At 40.2% G+C, this 18,865-nt stretch overlaps 1 protein-coding gene across 1 annotated transcript in view; it reads right to left on the bottom strand.

Annotated features, from left to right (window-relative positions):
• Positions 1–18,865, bottom strand: part of psmb7 (proteasome 20S subunit beta 7) — a 72,932-nt gene that overhangs the window by 6,633 nt on the left and 47,434 nt on the right. Inside the window, exon 6 of the mRNA XM_069888380.1 lies at positions 16,692–16,750. Coding sequence (XP_069744481.1) covers positions 16,692–16,750 — 59 coding nt within the window. The remainder of the gene's footprint in view (positions 1–16,691; positions 16,751–18,865) is intronic.

Raw genomic sequence — 18,865 nt, 5'->3', positions numbered from 1 at the left:
CCGGCATCACCTACGGCTCCTAGAACGCTTCCACCAGCGTTGTCTCCGCTCCATCCTCAACATTCATTGGAACGACTTCATCCCTAACATCAAAGTACTCGAGATGGCAGAGGCCGACAGCATCGAATCCACGCTGCTGAAGATCCAACTGCGCTGGGTAGGTCACGTCTCCAGAATGGAGGACCATTGCCTTCCCAAGATTGTGTTATATGGCGAGCTCTCCACTGGCCACCGTGACAGAGGTGCACCAAAGAAGAGGTACAAGGACTGCCTAAAGAAATCTCTTGGTGCCTGCCACATTGACCACCGCCAGTGGGCTGATATCGCCTCAAACCATGCATCTTGGCGCCTCACAGTTCGGCGGGCAGCAACCTCCTTTGAAGAAGACCGCAGAGCCCACCTCACTGACAAAAGACAAAGGAGGAAAAACCCAACACCCAACCCCAACCAACCAATTTTCCCCTGCAACCGTGTCTGCCTGTCCCGCATCGGACTTGTCAGCCACAAACGAGCCTGCAGCTGACGTGGACTTTTACCCCCTCCATAAATCTTCGTCCGCGAAGCCAAGCCAAAGAAAATCATGTGGCTATCATTATTAAGTCAAAATGCAGTCAGGCAAAATTGTGGCTTTTATTTTCACAAATGAAATTTAAAAAAAAACAGGTTTTTAAAGTACAGTAGATAGATCTTCATGAATCAGATGATCCAAACCACTCGAGGCTACACTGTTACAGCTTTTCATCTCTCTTGCTTTAATATATGGCTGTTTTTCATCATCTTTAACAAAACTATTCTCAGGAGCTGTGTTCAATAATCTGCTTTGCGATCAGCACTTTATTTTTAAGAAGTGTAAATTATAGTTTATTTTTCATATCAATTAAACTATTAAACATTGCCACCCTTTAGTCACAGTGGAATTAATATATACAGTACTAACTCTAGTTTCTTTGGCTTGTAATGATTATTTTGTTACGCTCACGAGTACATTATACATATTACAGAAATATTCACAAAGTATACCTATGTAATATTTTAAAATATTTTATTTATGATTTTCCAAACTTAACTGTTATCAATATTATCAGTGTCAATGTTAACAGTATCAGCATTGACTACAGTTTGCAATTATCAGTTCTATACAGTTTTCTGAAGAGTTCAAGCTCTTTTCCTCCCTCTCCCTCACCACCCTCAATACTTAACATTTATCAACCAGTTACACACAACATTCAAGACACTCACAACAAAGATACAAGACATATATCAGGGGTTTATGGGTTTGGCATGTCACAGCAGCCAGTGCTCAGGCTGTTTTCTTCTCTTGCCTTTTCCTGGTTGGGACGGGATGAACCCCCCCCCCCCACCCCAACATCGATTGAAGGATAGACGGGAAAGGTAGGGCGCGAGGCACAAAGGTCCACACTATAATCGTGCTCTTTTGGAATTTAAGTATAGTTGCCAAATTTTTAGAAGTGTTATACTTTTTTCTTAAGTTGTATCTATGTAATAGTTATCAAATGATCCATAGATAAAAGACATAAAAAGTCCAAATGATCTTATTGAAGAATGGTATTTAAAATTTAGAGATTTTTCTTGATTTATTGATAAAAATCAGACCCGAATGTCAAACAAAATTACTTTCCACTATTTTCTTGATTATTGGAATAAAGTCAAATATGATTACAGATCTGGACAAAATGTCTTTTGGCCATTCACCCAACTGTTCTTGCATTAGCCACTTTATTTTTAATGCAAATGTAACATCTGCTGCCTCTGGAGCATTACGATAATTTCACGATAAGTCTGATCAGTTCAAATGAATTCATTAGGCCATATACAATATCTTTCAAATAAAACTGATGGGATTTCAATGATATCAATGAAAATTTAAAATGATTAGTTCATCATTGACTTCACATCGAAGTGAAGTAGGCAGCTTGTACCAGGATAAAACACAATTATTCATTTTTTATAAATCCTTTAAAAATAAAAAGTGCTTGTACTTAAAGAAAATAAATAGAAGTAACAATGTATTTTCTATAATCCAACTCTATTTCCCATAATTCAGTGAAAAGATGGGCTTTAAGTGTCCCAGTGGGAAATTCGCATTTTTCTAGGAAATGGCACTTCCATCAGGTATTGCAGTGTAATTGTCCGAAGTCAGGACAAGAGACTACAGCTACGGAAATAATGACACAATAATCTGAAACTCATGACTTTAAAAAAAACTGCTTTGTCAGAGTATTCACTGAGACACTAATAGTTTTGCTTTATCTCCATTGCCTGCTGTCTTGATCTGGTGAGCAAACCTCACAGCAAGCAGTCACCTTCCCATGGAGCCATTAAAACTTAAAATGTCAGCTGGTGGTACTAGCCTGCGGACTTCCACACCTGAGCCCTGTGGCAGGCTGTTCGGATCACTGTCAGTAACAAACACTGAATTCATATGCAGCCGTCATTACTTGCTGGTTTTCGCATCTGACAGATGTGGTCTAAATGAGATTGATTAAAGTGTGCGTGCTTTCAGAGGATAAAGTTTCCAAGTTCACAAATGTTTATTTTTATGTCTGCTCTATGAAAGAAATGTGCCCAATTTATATAGCGTTATGGTTTCATTTTTGGTTCCCCCAGGATGACACCCCCACCACCAACCCATTCTTCCCATCAACAGATTGCCTTCAAACAACTTTCCACTGCAATGGTGGTGGCATTGTGCACAACGAGCAGTTCTTAAGTGAGGTGGAAAAGCAGACTACCTATAAATAAGGCAAATTACTTGGAGCCTGAAAGCAAACATTTTCATTGCTTCCACTTTAGATATCTAGGTTGAAAGACCAGCTAACCTCAGAATAACTGGCATGTGTAGAAATCCCTACGCACAATACTCAGCCTAATGAACTTCAGCATCTTTGGCAAAACAGATCATCTCTTCCTTTGCCTGGGTGGAGGTAAGTGTCACCATTTTAACTTAATGTAATTTACTGGTATTTATCAAAATTTAGCAGCTTAAATGTGTAAAAGAAATTGGTTGATAACTTATACTCAAATTACAATGTTGTCATTAAACTCTAATAGTTCTGAGCATGTTAATTCATGAAACATCAAGACCTTGTAATTAAAACTAGTACCTGTATAGAACCATTGAAAAATTACCAATTTTAGCCTAGGATAGACAGCCTACTATGGTAGAAAATTCCAGAAATCAACACTGGAGGAAAAAAAAGGTCCTAAATGACTCCTTCTTCAAAGTCTTACCATTTATTTACTTTTCCAAATGTTTAGATTTTCTGTCCCAGATGACAAAATGAATTTAATCATTCTTCTAAACACTAGAATGTTCTTCAATCCCTAACAATCCCCTCATCCCAGAATCAAATCCAAATCTTTACGACAGTCACTCAAGGCAAGAACTTCCTTCTTTTGGCAGAGAGGCATTAGTAAAATTTAATTTTAAGATCAGATTTAATTTCTAAACCTAGAATTCACCACCTTGATCAAAGAGAAGTTTAACGTTATCTTTTATCAGACAAATACAAGGTGAAGTCGCTACAATATACCTTTTTTGGGAAAAACATTTGTTCTTTATTCTTCTGCACAAGGAGTGGGCATTTTGCATTTGGTTTTTTTGCTGGCTTCTCGCTTCAGTTTAGACTATTATTGGTGGATAATTTTGTTGCTCATTTTTTCTGCCTTCATGTCCTTGCACTTACAGTCAAGATTCTCAGAGAGCAGTCTGCTTCACAGTTGTCGATACTTAGCTTTTAAAACATGGTTCCAAAAGAGCATTTGCGTTGTTGTTTTGAGGAACGTGTGACTATCTCAGTCTGGCCCATAACCAACTGCCATCAGAATTTGTGGCAAGCCACCTCCTGCAACCACAACATATCGGGAAGGGGGCCACAGAGTTCAGAGCTAGCAGTGATGCAGGAAAGACGATATAGTTTGATGACAGGGATAAAACCACCCATTGATCAGTAAATATTCGATATTTGCCCTTGAGGTCACACAGGTAAATAAAAGTTAGAAGATCAAATCAATGCAGACACAAATTTCAGTATATGTTGCCATAGTATAGACCTCCAGTGGACCAAAGCCAGGGAATGCTCACCACTATTACTGGATTGTATTTAGCTTTCCCAGTAAGGCTAATCTCATTTACTCAGCAGGTCAAACTAACAGTAGCAGAGTAACTGAATCACAATCAACAGTCAAAATCATGATCAATTTTATTCCTGCTTTGAGGTCCAAATATGTGATGTTTTTAAAATGTAGCGGAGAAAGGAAGAAAGAGTAGAGCACTATTTACTGATCCAACTCAGTGCTCTCCAATATTGCTGGACTGGACTTAAAACAAAACTGCATTTTACCTGCATCAGATGCCAGCCACATCTAGGTCTTCCTGCTCCCATAATAAGATTAATTATGAACCATTCTCTTCAGGTCACCTTGTTTAAATGAAGAACTATCCAGAGATGTTAAGTGGCAGGAAGGGTCAAGTATTTCACATCAGGGCTTCCCGATTCAAAAATAAAGTGAAGCAGAATTGCAAAAAAATGGGCAAAATAAGACAAAAAGATCTATTAAAATTGGTAAACCAAAAATGCATTAAAACTCAGCACAAACTATATATTGGTAAATATAATTGGAAACTAGAGAGGGGTTACCAAGCTGATAAAGATTTTTTTTATTGCATGCACAAGAGACAAAAGAGCAAAGGAGCACTGGTCATTGAGGCAAGGTATAGTGAGACTGTTTCATTCTAACTGAAGCCAGCCTTCTCGCATTAAATTGCTTCAAACAAAGAAGAAATCAACATTTATAAACTGTAGTACCATAGCACAACCATATGCATGTTCTAGTTTATAAAAGCACTGCATGAGCTGAAATGTTTGCCTCTTTAGTTGTTTAAAGTAGATCCATAGCTGCCCAGATGACAAATTAATATCATTCTCTAGTCGTTGTTTGGTGCTTGGCATCCCAGCACTGAAGCCTATGAGCTCATCAGGGCTGAAACTGCTCCCATCTTCAACAATCCATAAGTGTCCCTCTAGAGGCCAGTACTTGCATCAGTATGAAATATGATATCATAAATCAGGCTGCAGAAGTGGCACTTGCACACATCACCATCTATCTCACCGCTCCTCTCTGAAGGGTCTTGGGTAGAGCTTATCTTTCAGGAGTGCAACAAGGGACCAGACAATCAAGCGACTGGCATTGACAAAAGATGTGCAGCTTACATCTGAAGATGACAACTTGGAGGCTGTGTTTAAAAAAAGGTCCTCCTGGTACTGCCTTGCCTTGGGCACCAGCAGAATTGGTGGTGGCATGTCTTCAAAAGACAGAGCGCCTGAGTGCACGCAGCCCAGCAGCCCACAGAAACACGGGAAGCCTCCGGCCTCTGTTCCTTGAACTGGAGAATGTTCAAAGCCCAGAAATGTAACAGCAGGGCTCAACAGCTGCCATCACAAACCTGAGATGGCTCCAGTTTTGAGTAGTACTCAAGATTCATGCAAAAGAATATTTCAAGTTGCCATTATTGCCTGTCATGGGTTTATAAATATTGCTCACTCTCTGCTGTGCCGGGCTTCTCATGGGACCCTGCTATGTGACAACACAAGAGAATGAAAAATACATGCCTGTTGTTTTGAAAAATCTCACTTTCACTTTGCCAACATTTTATCCATCCACTGATGACTTTAACTAAGTAGATTTAGAGCAGGCAGATATCTGATTTTATTTCCAACATATTTCAATTGCAATCTTAATTATGCTGGTTTAATTACTTTCCAAATGTCAATTTACAAGTCGAAACTGAGGCTGCAGGACATTTGCTGTTGAATTGTACCCCTGTGATATGCTGTTGCATATGTACCCTATAGCCACTTTAGTCCCACTAAGGCAGTCTGACAATTAGTACAAAAGGGAATATTGTTAAAAGAAATGCACATTGAAACGCAAAGATGAAAGACCCAAAAGGCCACAAATTCCTTAGTTTCCCCCTTCCCCCTTAAATCCTGTACAACTGTGATTAACAAAAGCATGGTTTAACACCACCCTGAAAGGGGAAAAATGTGCCTTTTACAAAGCTTGCTTGCTCTCTAATTTTAAAAAGCTAATCTCAAATTGAAGTAGTGAATGTGGAGTGAAGAACCCTGTACATTTCCTCCCTACTGCTCAGCATTGATGAACTATATTTCTCACTAGTCAAAGCAAAAAGGAGAAAAGGAGCAAGAACATGTGTTGTGCACCAGCCACTAGATAATCTGTAGCAAGTTAACTAAAGCAAATGTACAACACCCCAGGGCCCAGTGAATATGTGCTCTGCCTCAGGGTGGAATTGAACCATAGGGATCAGTAAGTCCGTGATGAGTTTCACCCTCTGTTCCAATGGGCCTTTACAATATCCTTTAACACTCAAGGTGGGAACTGGGGAAAACAGAGAAGGTAGCTACCCAATGTCTCATTTGACTAGGTATTTGGTATATAGATATTAGGTATATAGATGCGATAGCCCAGTGTTCGAATTGCAATCCAACCTTCTAAGTATTACGGTTTAATCATGAACATGAAAAGGTCATAAATACAAGTTAAATAAATATGCAAGTAAAAGAGAAAAATAAAAATCAATTCAAATTAGTAAGTAACAACCTTGGACAGAGAACAACTTTAATGAGCCATGCTCACATTCCTTATTGCCAACAGAGCTTGCTAGTTTTTAAACATCCCCCACATGCATGAAAACAGCTCACTTACCTGACAGAGAACAGCTTTAAATACCAATTTTAACAAGTAGTTTCTTTTTTCTTTGGCTTGGCTTCGCGGACGAAGATTTATGGAGGGGGTAAAAAGTCCACGTCAGCTGCAGGCTCGTTTGTGGCTGACCAGTCCGATGCGGGACAGGCAGACACGATTGCAGCGGTTGCAAGGGAAAATTGGTTGGTTGGGGTTGGGTGTTGGGTTTTTCCTCCTTTGCCTTTTGTCAGTGAGGTGGGCTCTGCGGTCTTCTTCAAAGGAGGCTGCTGCCCGCCAAACTGTGAGGCGCCAAGATGCATGGTTTGAGGCGTTATCAGCCCACTGGCGGTGGTCAATGTGGCAGGCACCAAGAGATTTCTTTAGGCAGTCCTTGTACCTTTTCTTTGGTGCACCTCTGTCACGGTGGCCAGTGGAGAGCTCGCCATATAATACGATCTTGGGAAGGCGATGGTCCTCCATTCTGGAGACGTGACCCATCCAGCGCAGCTGGATCTTCAGCAGCGTGGACTCGATGCTGTCGACCTCTGCCATCTCGAGTACCTCGACGTTAGGGGTGTGAGCGCTCCAATGGATGTTGAGGATGGAGCGGAGACAACGCTGGTGGAAGCGTTCTAGGAGCCGTAGGTGGTGCCGGTAGAGGACCCATGATTCGGAGCCGAACAGGAGTGTGGGTATGACAACGGCTCTGTATACGCTTATCTTTGTGAGGTTTTTCAGTTGGTTGTTTTTCCAGACTCTTTTGTGTAGTCTTCCAAAGGCGCTATTTGCCTTGGCGAGTCTGTTGTCTATCTCATTGTCGATCCTTGCATCTGATGAAATGGTGCAGCCGAGATAGGTAAACTGGTTGACCGTTTTGAGTTTTGTGTGCCCGATGGAGATGTGGGGGGGCTGGTAGTCATGGTGGGGAGCTGGCTGATGGAGGACCTCAGTTTTCTTCAGGCTGACTTCCAGGCCAAACATTTTGGCAGTTTCCGCAAAGCAGGACGTCAAGCGCTGAAGAGCTGGCTCTGAATGGGCAACTAAAGCGGCATCATCTGCAAAGAGTAGTTCACGGACAAGTTTCTCTTGTGTCTTGGTGTGAGCTTGCAGGCGCCTCAGATTGAAGAGACTGCCATCCGTGCGGTACCGGATGTAAACAGCGTCTTCATTGTTGGGGTCTTTCATGGCTTGGTTCAGCATCATGCTGAAGAAGATTGAAAAGAGGGTTGGTGCGAGAACACAGCCTTGCTTCACGCCATTGTTAATGGAGAAGGGTTCAGAGAGCTCATTGCTGTATCTGACCCGACCTTGTTGGTTTTCGTGCAGTTGGATAATCATGTTGAGGAACTTTGGGGGACATCCGATGCGCTCTAGTATTTGCCAAAGCCCTTTCCTGCTCACGGTGTCGAAGGCTTTGGTGAGGTCAACAAAGGTGATGTAGAGTCCTTTGTTTTGTTCTCTGCACTTTTCTTGGAGCTGTCTGAGGGCAAAGACCATGTCAGTGGTTCCTCTGTTTGCGCGAAAGCCGCACTGTGATTCTGGGAGAATATTCTCAGCGACACTAGGTATTATTCTATTTAGTAGAATCCTAGCGAAGATTTTGCCTGTAATGGAGAGCAACGTGATTCCCCTGTAGTTTGAGCAGTCTGATTTCTCGCCTTTGTTTTTGTACAGGGTGATGATGGTGGCATCACGAAGATCCTGAGGCAGTTTACCTTGGTCCCAACAAAGCTTGAAAAACTCATGCAGTTTGGCATGCAGAGTTTTGCCGCCAGCCTTCCAGACTTCTGGGGGGATTCCATCCATACCTGCTGCTTTGCCACTTTTCAGTTGTTCAATTGCCTTATATGTCTCATCCAGGGTGGGAACCTCATCCAGCTCTAGCCTTAGGGGCTGTTGAGGGAGCTGGAGCAAGGGGGAGACGGCGGCCCCAGTCCGGGCACAGGGAGAGCAGCAGCGGCCCCGGTCCGGGCGAAGGGTAGACGGCGGCGGCCACGATACGGGCAGGAGCAAGGGGGAGACGGCGGCCCCGGCCTCGGTCGAGTGAGGCAGGCGGAGGCCCCGGTCCGGACAGGGAGTGGGAGGCGGCGGCCCCAGTCCAGGCACAGGGAGAGCAGCAGCGGCCCCGGCCCCGGTCCGGGCGAAGGGTAGACGGCGGCGGCCCCGATCCGGGCAGGAGCAAGGGGGAGACGGCGACAAGTAGTTTAATGATTTTAAAAATAGCTACTATTTTTTTTAAATTACCTGTTCAGAATTCAACTCTATACAAGCTCCTTCTCCCCCTGTAAATTACATATTTCTAATATGTTGTGTTACCACTTAAAATGCTCTCATTTTAGGAAAGGAGAAATATTTTATTATCTACTAAATGTTCATTTTCTTTTTACCTTTATTCACAGATACCGAACAGTTTCTATTTCTTTCAAGCTAGGATCTCTGTTCCTTACACTTTTGGGGATGTGCATATTCCATATTTTGCAGTGACGGATATATTGTCAGAATCAGCTCACCCAGATATTAAGCCAGGATTACTTGAACATGGCTTACGTTTAAAAAAAATGAATAGACTCACACATGTTGCAGAAAGGGAATCACTTCTTGCTTTTTGGATGGTACACTTCTCCACAATCCATCATATCTAATGTTTGGCCTAGAAGTCAGCCTGAAGAAAACTGAGGTCCTCCATCAGCCAGCTCCCCACCATGACTACCAGCTCCCCCCACATCTCCGTCGGGCACACAAAACTCAAAACGGTCAACCAGTTTACCTATCTCGGCTGCACCATTTCATCGGATGCAAGGATCGACAACGAGATAGACAACAGACTCGCCAAGGCAAATAGCGCCTTTGGAAGACTACACAAAAGAGTCTGGAAAAACAACCATATCACAATCTAACCAAGAGTGAATTCACAAACATGGAAGCTCATATGATTTTTTTTTTGCTAAGCGTTTAAGAATGGCTAAGTTTGTGGAGATGGCAACCATCATCTTCACCTCTGTTATCTTCATTACAAAACAGACTTCTCTGGTTTCTGCTACCTACTCCCATTCTCCATCTCTTCCCCATCCCTTCGCCTTCTTTTCCCCCAGCTCCCCACCCCTTCCCTCTCCATTCACAGAGCCGTACCCCTTTCCCCCTACTCCCTTATCCACCTATTACCTCCTGCCTATGGGACGGTGCTCCTCCCCCTCCATTTTGTTTGGGATCTTGCCTATATTTTTCTCATACCTTGATGAAAGGCTCAAGTCCTTTATCTTTACTACATAAAGTACAGTTTGACCTGCTAAGTTTCTCCGGCAATTGTGTTTTTACTTGTCTTTCATAAGCAGCTCTTTCAATAGAATTGTGTTCAGAAAATTTTATGTACATTTAAAATAATCTGCTGCTTGAAAACATTGTTGGGGAGACAAGATAAATCGAACAAAAAATGTATTTTAAGATTTTTTTTTAAACTTAAGGAATTCTTTTCCAGTTCTACCTTAACCACATAACTGCAAGCTGCATCAGAATCCCTCAAAGCATCGCACAAGAACGGACTAGGAAGGGTCTATATGTAAAAATATATTGGTATTCTTAAAACTTTTCTGGAAAAGCCATTCCTGACCTCTATCAGTGTCACTGGATGAGTTCAGCTCAAGATTGGCAAGCCAGAAAATGAGAAAATTGTGGGTTCAAATTTACTTGCAAAATCATGCTTTGTTGTTTGTATCAGCAGATGGCAAAAAAAAGCAAATAAAACAAATGTCAATACTCACCCCTCTGAATAAATGACACGACAATTCTGCTATATTGAATATATTCTACAATATATACACTAATATATTGTAAGTAAATATATTAGCACCAGAAGGTATTGTAGCTTTTTTTTAGTAAAATTCAAGAATGGGTTTAATTTCAATATCAATATCACTTATCTAATGAGAGGGTACATCTTGCTACTTTTGGTCCCTAGTAGCTCTTGCTCTCCCTTGATGCTCAAGTACAGGGAACAAGCAAGAAGCCTTCCAAAGCTACCAAAACTCTTCAATACAAGAGCTGGGACAGCACAATGGTACAACTAGTGGAGCTGCTGCTCCAGCTCAATCCTGACCTTGGGTGCAGTCTACATGGAGTTTGAATGTTCTCAATCACATCTTAGGCTTCCTGAAAATGCTCCAATCACCTCTCACATCCTAAAGACATACAGGTTGGTAGGCTAACTGGGCGTTGTAAATGGCCTCCAGTGTGTAGGTGAGTGGCAGAATCTAGCAAAGAGTTGACAAGAATGCGGTGGAAAGAAAATGGAATACATGTAGGATTCTGGTTATTTCGGATTACGTGGACTCAGTGAGCCATGAGGTCTGCTTCAATGCGGTACATCTCTAAAGCTCAAGTTGGAGGAGAGTGGTGACTGAATTACCCCACGGCACCTTTGATCAAGTTACAGGCTCAGTGCACAGAAGGCAGCCACTATTTCCAAAAGCAAAAAACAATCTGCTGGAGGAACTCAGCAGGTCAAGCAGCTGTGGGAGAAAAAGAGTTGTCGACATTTCGGGTTGGAACCCTACATCAAGATTCTCCTACTGATGCAGTTCACCTCACTGAGTTCCTCCAGCAGATTGTTTTATGCTCCAGATTCCAGCGTCTGCAGTCTTGTGTCTCCAGCCATTCTATCTATTGGATCCATGCTAGTTTTTTTTCAATTCAGGCAAACATGATAAGAAACAAACAGAAGGCCTATCAACATTTTGAGTCAACTCTTCCAATCAATAATATAACGGACAGCTTCTACTTCACGTCTGCACCCTATTTCCTTGCAAAGTTGTTCCACTGAACTGACCATAAACTGTGACATTATATATTACTGTGTTGGATGGATGCTGTGAAATATGGAACAGGATGATGACATTTGACAGCACCCTTGCCAGCATTTAGATGATTGACCTGGGACCTATGTATGTAACCACTCAAGTTATGGCATGAACATCAAGAGCATGGTTGTTAAATAATCATCTTTAAATCTCACAACACAATGCTGAAGCAATAAATTGGAAAAATTGATACCACTCTGAGTGCATTGTGTCAGGTACAAAATTCTAAGTTCAGTTCTATTGTCAGACTACATACATGACATCACATACAACCCTGAGATTTTTTTTCCTGCAGGCCAGGCAGAATCTCTACATATTGGCAGTGTGAAAACTGTACTTAAGTAAAGATACATATACCAAAAAGAGAGAACTGTAAACAAGATGGAAGTGCAAACAAACTGCAATGCAGAAAATAAATTTTCAATAATAAATAATGTGCAAAATAGAAGTCCTTAAATGAGTCTCTGATTGAATTGGTTGTTTAGGTACAAAGTTTACGATTACAATTATTTTTTATAGATTATTGCAGCTCAGTTTGAAAACAATTTTATTTCACAGAATCACATTAATATTTATATTTTGTTCCTACTGACCAACAAAATGCTTAGGAAATGTTGTGGTTACAAACCAAATAAATGCAGAAAGAAATTTCTCAAATTACAAGAACTTTTTTTTGACTACAGTAGACCCAAGTTGAAATTATATAAACATGTCAAAAGCTACAACTAACATGTTGAGTATTAAAAACAGAACCAAGGGATACAATGCACAAAAAAAAATTAGCTCAAAACATTCATCTTGATGTTTTTGTAAATCATACATGATATAGTAACATTTGGGCTAATATTAAAATGGTTCAGTTAGAAGTGAGAAAACACTAATATTCTCAAATTAACATTTAACACTCGAAGAACCACCAAGAAAAGCCCATTTAGCCCAACACCCCTACGCACCATATAAGCATTTCATCGTAATACCCTGTCCTCATTTTCAAGAGTGACTCCTACTTTCTTCCACCTACAAGTTTCAAATCATTTCTTTCAGTTAAGAACTCTGCATTTCCCAGACAGCTCTTTTATGCTTTCGACTACGGGGCTGGAAATTGTTTCTCAGCATTTGTGGTAATCTGAATTTTTGGAAGCAATTGTCTGCAATACTTTTCGTAACCAAACAACCAAAGCTAATGGAGTGTTGGTCTTTAACCCATGAAAGGTAAAATTCAAAAACAGTGGATGCAAAGTGGAAAGAGTACTGAACTCAGTTTTCAAGGAGCTCAGGCTTGAAGAGGGTCTATGCAGTTCTGATTTGTAGAAAAATAGACAAATAAATTAAAAATTAAGGACATATTGCACAGTTGCAGATTGTATTTTCTCAAAATAATGATCTGACTTTAACATTTGTATTTTAAGATAATTATGGGATTTCATAATCTTGTTAAGAGAACCTACTCTGTGTAGTGGCAAGCCCTAACAGGACAGACTGCAGCTCAGAGCCGGGCCACTGCAGAACCACTTTAGAGTCGTGGACATTTGTTAATCTTCCTTAAGGAGTCAAGTTGAGAACATTTCAAGAATGGGACTGAAAATACTCTTGTCCAACAATAAAATGAAGGATTATGGGACTAAGTCAGAATGCCGGAATGATTTGGCTGAATGGCATTAATAGTGCCAATCAGTTAAATGGTCTATTCCTGTCCCACAGTTTCCATCAACCTACTTCCACAGCTCAGTCAAATAATGATGCAGAACATTGTACTATCTTTAACCAGTTCTCCTAGACAGCCCCAATTCCCCTGGCAATTTTAAATCCCTCTGCTGCATCACAGCTGTATTAGAAGCAAATTAGAATTTGACAACCTTAATGGAGCTGCTATGCTTTTCACATTTAATGCAATAGTACATAATTGTGAACAGAGCAAATTATTCAAAGTAAAGCATTTTTTAAAGCTTAACATCTTATAGCCTTCTAGTGATATTCACACTCATACAGCATCTTTTCATATCCATTTTATTCACAAACTCAGGTAACAAAATAAAGGTCAAACAATCCTCCCAATTTTAGTCTTGTAAAAAAACTCAAGTTAAAATTAATGAAAATTGGGGTGCGAATCCAACATGGCCCCATCTATGGGAGGAATCTCTCTTTGCACCTAGAGCCTTATTGCAAAACTTCCTTTATAAACATCCTTTAGATATGAACATGACTGAAGCTGAATAATCAGTCTGAATTAACATCACACAAGTACTTGGGTCTTCAGTCTTTCCTCAATGACAAGATAAGCTACTTCCAAAGATTCTTTTTACTTTAGTATCCACCTCCTCTTAACAAATACAATGGCATGGGACATTTCATTACCTAAAAATAATTTTATTGGAAATTTACATTATGCTCAAATGTTTTTATTCACCTCTTCCAAGATCTCAGTCTTTGAATTAGTTTAAGTTTATTTTTCATCTATTCAAAGCACAGCATGCAATTTATTATTTATTTTATTTGGAGCTCATACTTTGTGAACACATTTCCTCCTGTCCCCTAATCTAAAGTAGTGTTGGATTAAGTTTTTCATTTTATTTGCATCTAAAAGTTTCTTTAACTCACCGAGCAGGAAAGAAAATGGCTGTCCTGTTATGCATGAAGCACGCAACCAGGCAGGTATAAACAGTGGGTCCAAAGAGCACTCCAAGTTCCCTCTTTTTTGGATAAACTCAAACAACAAATATATGTATTTAAAAGAACTGCTTACATAAAGATGCATAATGATATTTTGCTCTTAGAAATATTATAGTATTAATAGACTAGCACATTGCTCCAGATTGCAAATAAATATTTTTATGGCCAAAAATAAAAATAACTTGTAATACAATAGATATTGCTTGTAGAAAAGATATTAGTGTTTATCAAGTGTGCACAATACCTTTATAACTTTTAGTACAAGCAACATTTTAACTTAGTCTTTAAAGTTCTTTTAACGTGAAAAATCTCTTCAGTACTAGAAGTAGCTCATTTAAACACGGTAAGATTTGTAAGGCACTCCATTACATAATGCTAGGTTATCCAATGGGAACTGAAAATTTATTGAATCTGTTTTATTCACCAAGATAGAAAGATTGAGAAATCATTTCCCTGTCATTCAGACCTTCTAAATTTGGGTTCTTAGAGAACACTTGAGAGAGAGTTCAAGGAAAATTTTAAACTTAATGGAAACATGACCTTGGGTATTGGATCAGACAATGGAACAACTCCATCATTAATTTCTGTCTCTAAATGTTATGTAGCTGTTCTATGAAATCCATTGCTGTTAAAATAATCATACTCAATTAAAAAATGTCATACTCTTTCATAACATCTAATCTTACAATGCAGTTAACAATTTGAAGGAAATGCTTCTGCCCTTTTCCTAGATTCCCTTTATGCCCTAGCTTAACTTCCCCTTCAAAAGAGAGCAATCTTTTACAGAAATGTTTTTCCTGTGATCTGGGCAAGCTGGAGATGACATTATTTCTGCTTCACTTCAAAATTGCTGTTAGCAAATTCTGTCCAATTTAAAGGAAACAACTGTAAAATTTAAAATTCTTGCTCTGCATTTCTCTATCACCAAAGAATCTCAACATGAATGGAAGTATATCATAAGGACATTCTTCCAGTCTCACAAGATTTGCTGGTTTTATATTCCAGCTCTGGAATCAGTTCTTGAAGCACCTTTTTCTGTCAATACTCTAAAGCACCCATTCTCAACGCGGGGGGGTACAGAATATTTAAGTGGGGGGGGGGGGAGGGTAGGGCACAGACTGAAATCATTACATACTTTTTTTATGTTTTTTCATGTAGTTAGTAGGAGAGAAATACTGAAGAAACTAAATAAATTTGACTACTTATCAGGGAAGGGGGGGGGGGCCTAAGCCTTTTCACATTGCTGTGTAATATGGGAAACTTTCCCAGGAACCCTCCACGGGAACCAGTGGTGTGAAAATGTCAGTGGCCCAAGAGGTAGGGCTGTAGAGTCTGGTAATTTCACCGGGCCATCCTCTCCTTGCGGAATGAAAAGGCAAATGGTCAAGCATGGGAAGAGTCATGATGTCAGCGCTCGCGTGCTGCATCACATAGGTGATTAAAATAAAGAATCATATCACCTGACAACAGCGGGCTGTTTTGGGACATCAATGTGATGGTTCAATGGCTGTCCTCTTACCTATAATTCACCAGGCAGCTGAAACTGCTCTGCATTTCCCAGAACAGTTCCAGCTGCGTGAGGAATTATGGGTAATGGAACAGCCAGGGGCAGTGGTTACCTTACTCCTGTAAGTGCGTCATGTGTCAGCGCTGGGGAATGGGACCCCACCCCACTAAATTGCCAGGGAGGTCAAATTAGAGGGTATTTGGACTGCAGTGTGAAAGGTCCTGCCTTCCTGGGTCCAAGTAGGGTCACCGCTCGACGGCGGTGTGAAAAAGCCTTTTGAGCAAAGTCCTAAGGGGAGCATAGCCCGAACTGTTTGAAATGGCTGCTCTAAAAACATACATGTTTCATCTCTATTTTATTGGCTGTAAAAAATAATTCATTATCAGGAGAATTACAAAAATATCTTGCCTCCAGAAACTGACGACCCTCTGGAAACTTCAAAATAACTATTCTCATCTCTGAAGTTACATCAGCCTTTGCTTATTGTCAATGACTGGAATTATAATTGTAACATCTTCCCAAACTAACAGCAATTTTTTTTAAAAAAGCTCCTCTTTGTACATATAACTCCACATCTTAAAATTATCCATTTTCAATTGTCAAAAATTACCATACAAATATTGGAGGGATTTTTTTTAAACCATATCACCCTAAATAAACCAGTGCATCCAAGATTTAAGACAATCATTCACAACCATGGTATTAACTTTTCTGGAGCAACAAAAATGAGTATTGCATTCACTTAATGACACCAAATGCAGACCCAGATCCTATCCCTTCTATTACTAAAGCTTAAAGGCTAACCTTTGAACAATATCTTGACCCTTTGGGAACAGGAGTTAAAGAATTGATAACAATACTTTAAGTTCTTCCCTTTTATATTAAATTTGAGTAAGATCAGACCACCAGCTGTTATTTACACACACACTTACCTCCATATCTTGCTTATATCGATCTTCAAATACTGCCATCGCTGCCAAAGATCCAGAACCTGTATATTGAGTAAACACATTAAAAAAAAAATCAGGTAAAAAATGTGAAATCATTCAGATGTATAAATAATAGTTACATGCAGTTAATTACATAAATGTAAATTTCATTTGCAGATAATTAAATGTGCTGCAAATTGATGACAGCACAACTTACTTCCCTTCCAACTGAAGAAAACAATCTCAAATTTCTGTGGTTGCCTACAATTTTTTTGTTCCATTTTGTGACCAAAATAACCTTCAAATGAAATTATTCAAGGTGCTTCCACATTTGCAGTCCAGTCACTTGCAAGAGATCTAGGTTACTATTCTAAATGCTAATTTGAAAATATAGAGTGCCCTCCATAAGGTTTGGGACAAAGACGCATTTTACCTCTTATTTGCCCATGCTCCAGTTTTAAATTTGTAATCAAACAAATGTGCAAATTCCAGTTTTTATTAAAAGGTAATTGTGTACATTTTGGTTCGACCATATAGAACTTACAGCATGTTTTATTTCAGGGCACCATAATATTTGGGACATAGCAATGGTATGTATATTAAAGTAGTCGTGTTTAGTACTTTGTTGCGTATCCCTTGTATGCAATGACTGTTTGAAGTCTGTTATCAGGTGCTGAGCATCTTCTCTGGTGACGCTCTGCAAGCCCTCTAATGCAGCCATCTTCAGCTCCTGGGCTTGTCCCCTTCAGTTTTCTCTTCAGCATATGGAAGGCATGCTGAATTGGATTTAGATCACGTGACTGATTTAGCCATTTGAGAATGTTGTTGTCTTAAGCTTTGAAAAACTCCTTTGTTGCTTTAGCAGTGTGCTTGGGATCATTGTCTTGCTGTAACTGTACGACAAAGCGTCACCCACTGAGTTTGGTGACATTTGCTTGATCAATAGCAGACAAAATGTTTCTATACACCTCAGAATTCATTTTGCTACTGCCATCAGTTATATCATCAATGAAGGTAAGTGCACCAGTTCCTGTGGCAGGCATCAATGACCAGGCTATAACAGCTCCTCCCCCCCCCCCATGTTTCATAGATGATGTGGAATACTTTGGATCTTGCTCTGTTCCTTTAAGCCTCCACACTTTGCTTTTGCCAAATGTAGTCTCTTTGTTTAAAAAAGGTAATAAGGAGAATCCTGGGAATTATAGACCAGTGAGTCTTAAATCAGTGGTGTGCAAACTATTGGAGAGGATTCTTAAGGATAAGATCTATGAACATTTGGAGAAGCAGTCTACTCAAGGATAGACAGCATGACTTTGTGAAGGGAAGTTCGTGCCTTATGAGTCCAATTGAATTTTTTGAGGCGGTAACAAAAGAAGTTGATGAGGGTAGGGTGGTAGATGTGGTCTACATGAATTTTAGCGAGGCATTTGACAAGGTCCCCACGAGAGACACATCTAGAAAGTCATGAGGCATGGTTGTGTGGATAAAAAAAATGTCTTGTTGGAAAAGAGTTGCAGTGAAAGGAAAGTCTTCTGCCTAGAGACCAGTGACTAATGGAGTTCCGCAAGGATCCGTTCTGGGATCCCTGCACTTTGTGATTTTTATAAGTGACCTGGATGAAGAAGTGGAAGATGGGTCAGTACGTTTGCAGATGACACGAAGTTTGGAGGAGTTGTGGGTGGAGCTGAAGGTTGTCAAATGTTACAAGAGGATACAGACAGGATGCAGAGTTGGGCAGAAAAGTGGCAGATGGATTTCAATCTGGATAAGTGTGAGGTGATGCATTTTGGAAGGACAAACCAGAAGGCTGAGTACAGGGTTAATGGTCAGTTACTTAAGAGTGTGAATGAACAGAGGGACCTTGGGGTTCAAATCCATACCTCCCTCAAGATCACTGTGCAGGTTGATAGGATAGTTATGACGGCCTATGGGATGTTGGGCTTCATTAATAGGGGGATTGAATTCAGGACATGTTGCAACTCTACAAATCTCTGGTAAGACCAGAGTATTGTGTTTGGTTCTGGTCACCTCATTTTAGGAAGGATGTGGAAGCTCTTGAGAGGGTGCATAGGAGATTTATCAGGATGCTGCCTGGATTGGAAAACACATCTTATGAGGCAAGGTGAATAGAGCTGGGACTTTTCTCTTTGGAGTATAGAAGCATGAGAGGAGACTTG

The sequence above is a fragment of the Narcine bancroftii genome, chromosome 1, assembly GCF_036971445.1.
Source record: "Narcine bancroftii isolate sNarBan1 chromosome 1, sNarBan1.hap1, whole genome shotgun sequence".
NCBI lineage: Eukaryota > Metazoa > Chordata > Chondrichthyes > Torpediniformes > Narcinidae > Narcine > Narcine bancroftii.
This window is presented reverse-complemented; position numbering and strand designations above follow the sequence as displayed.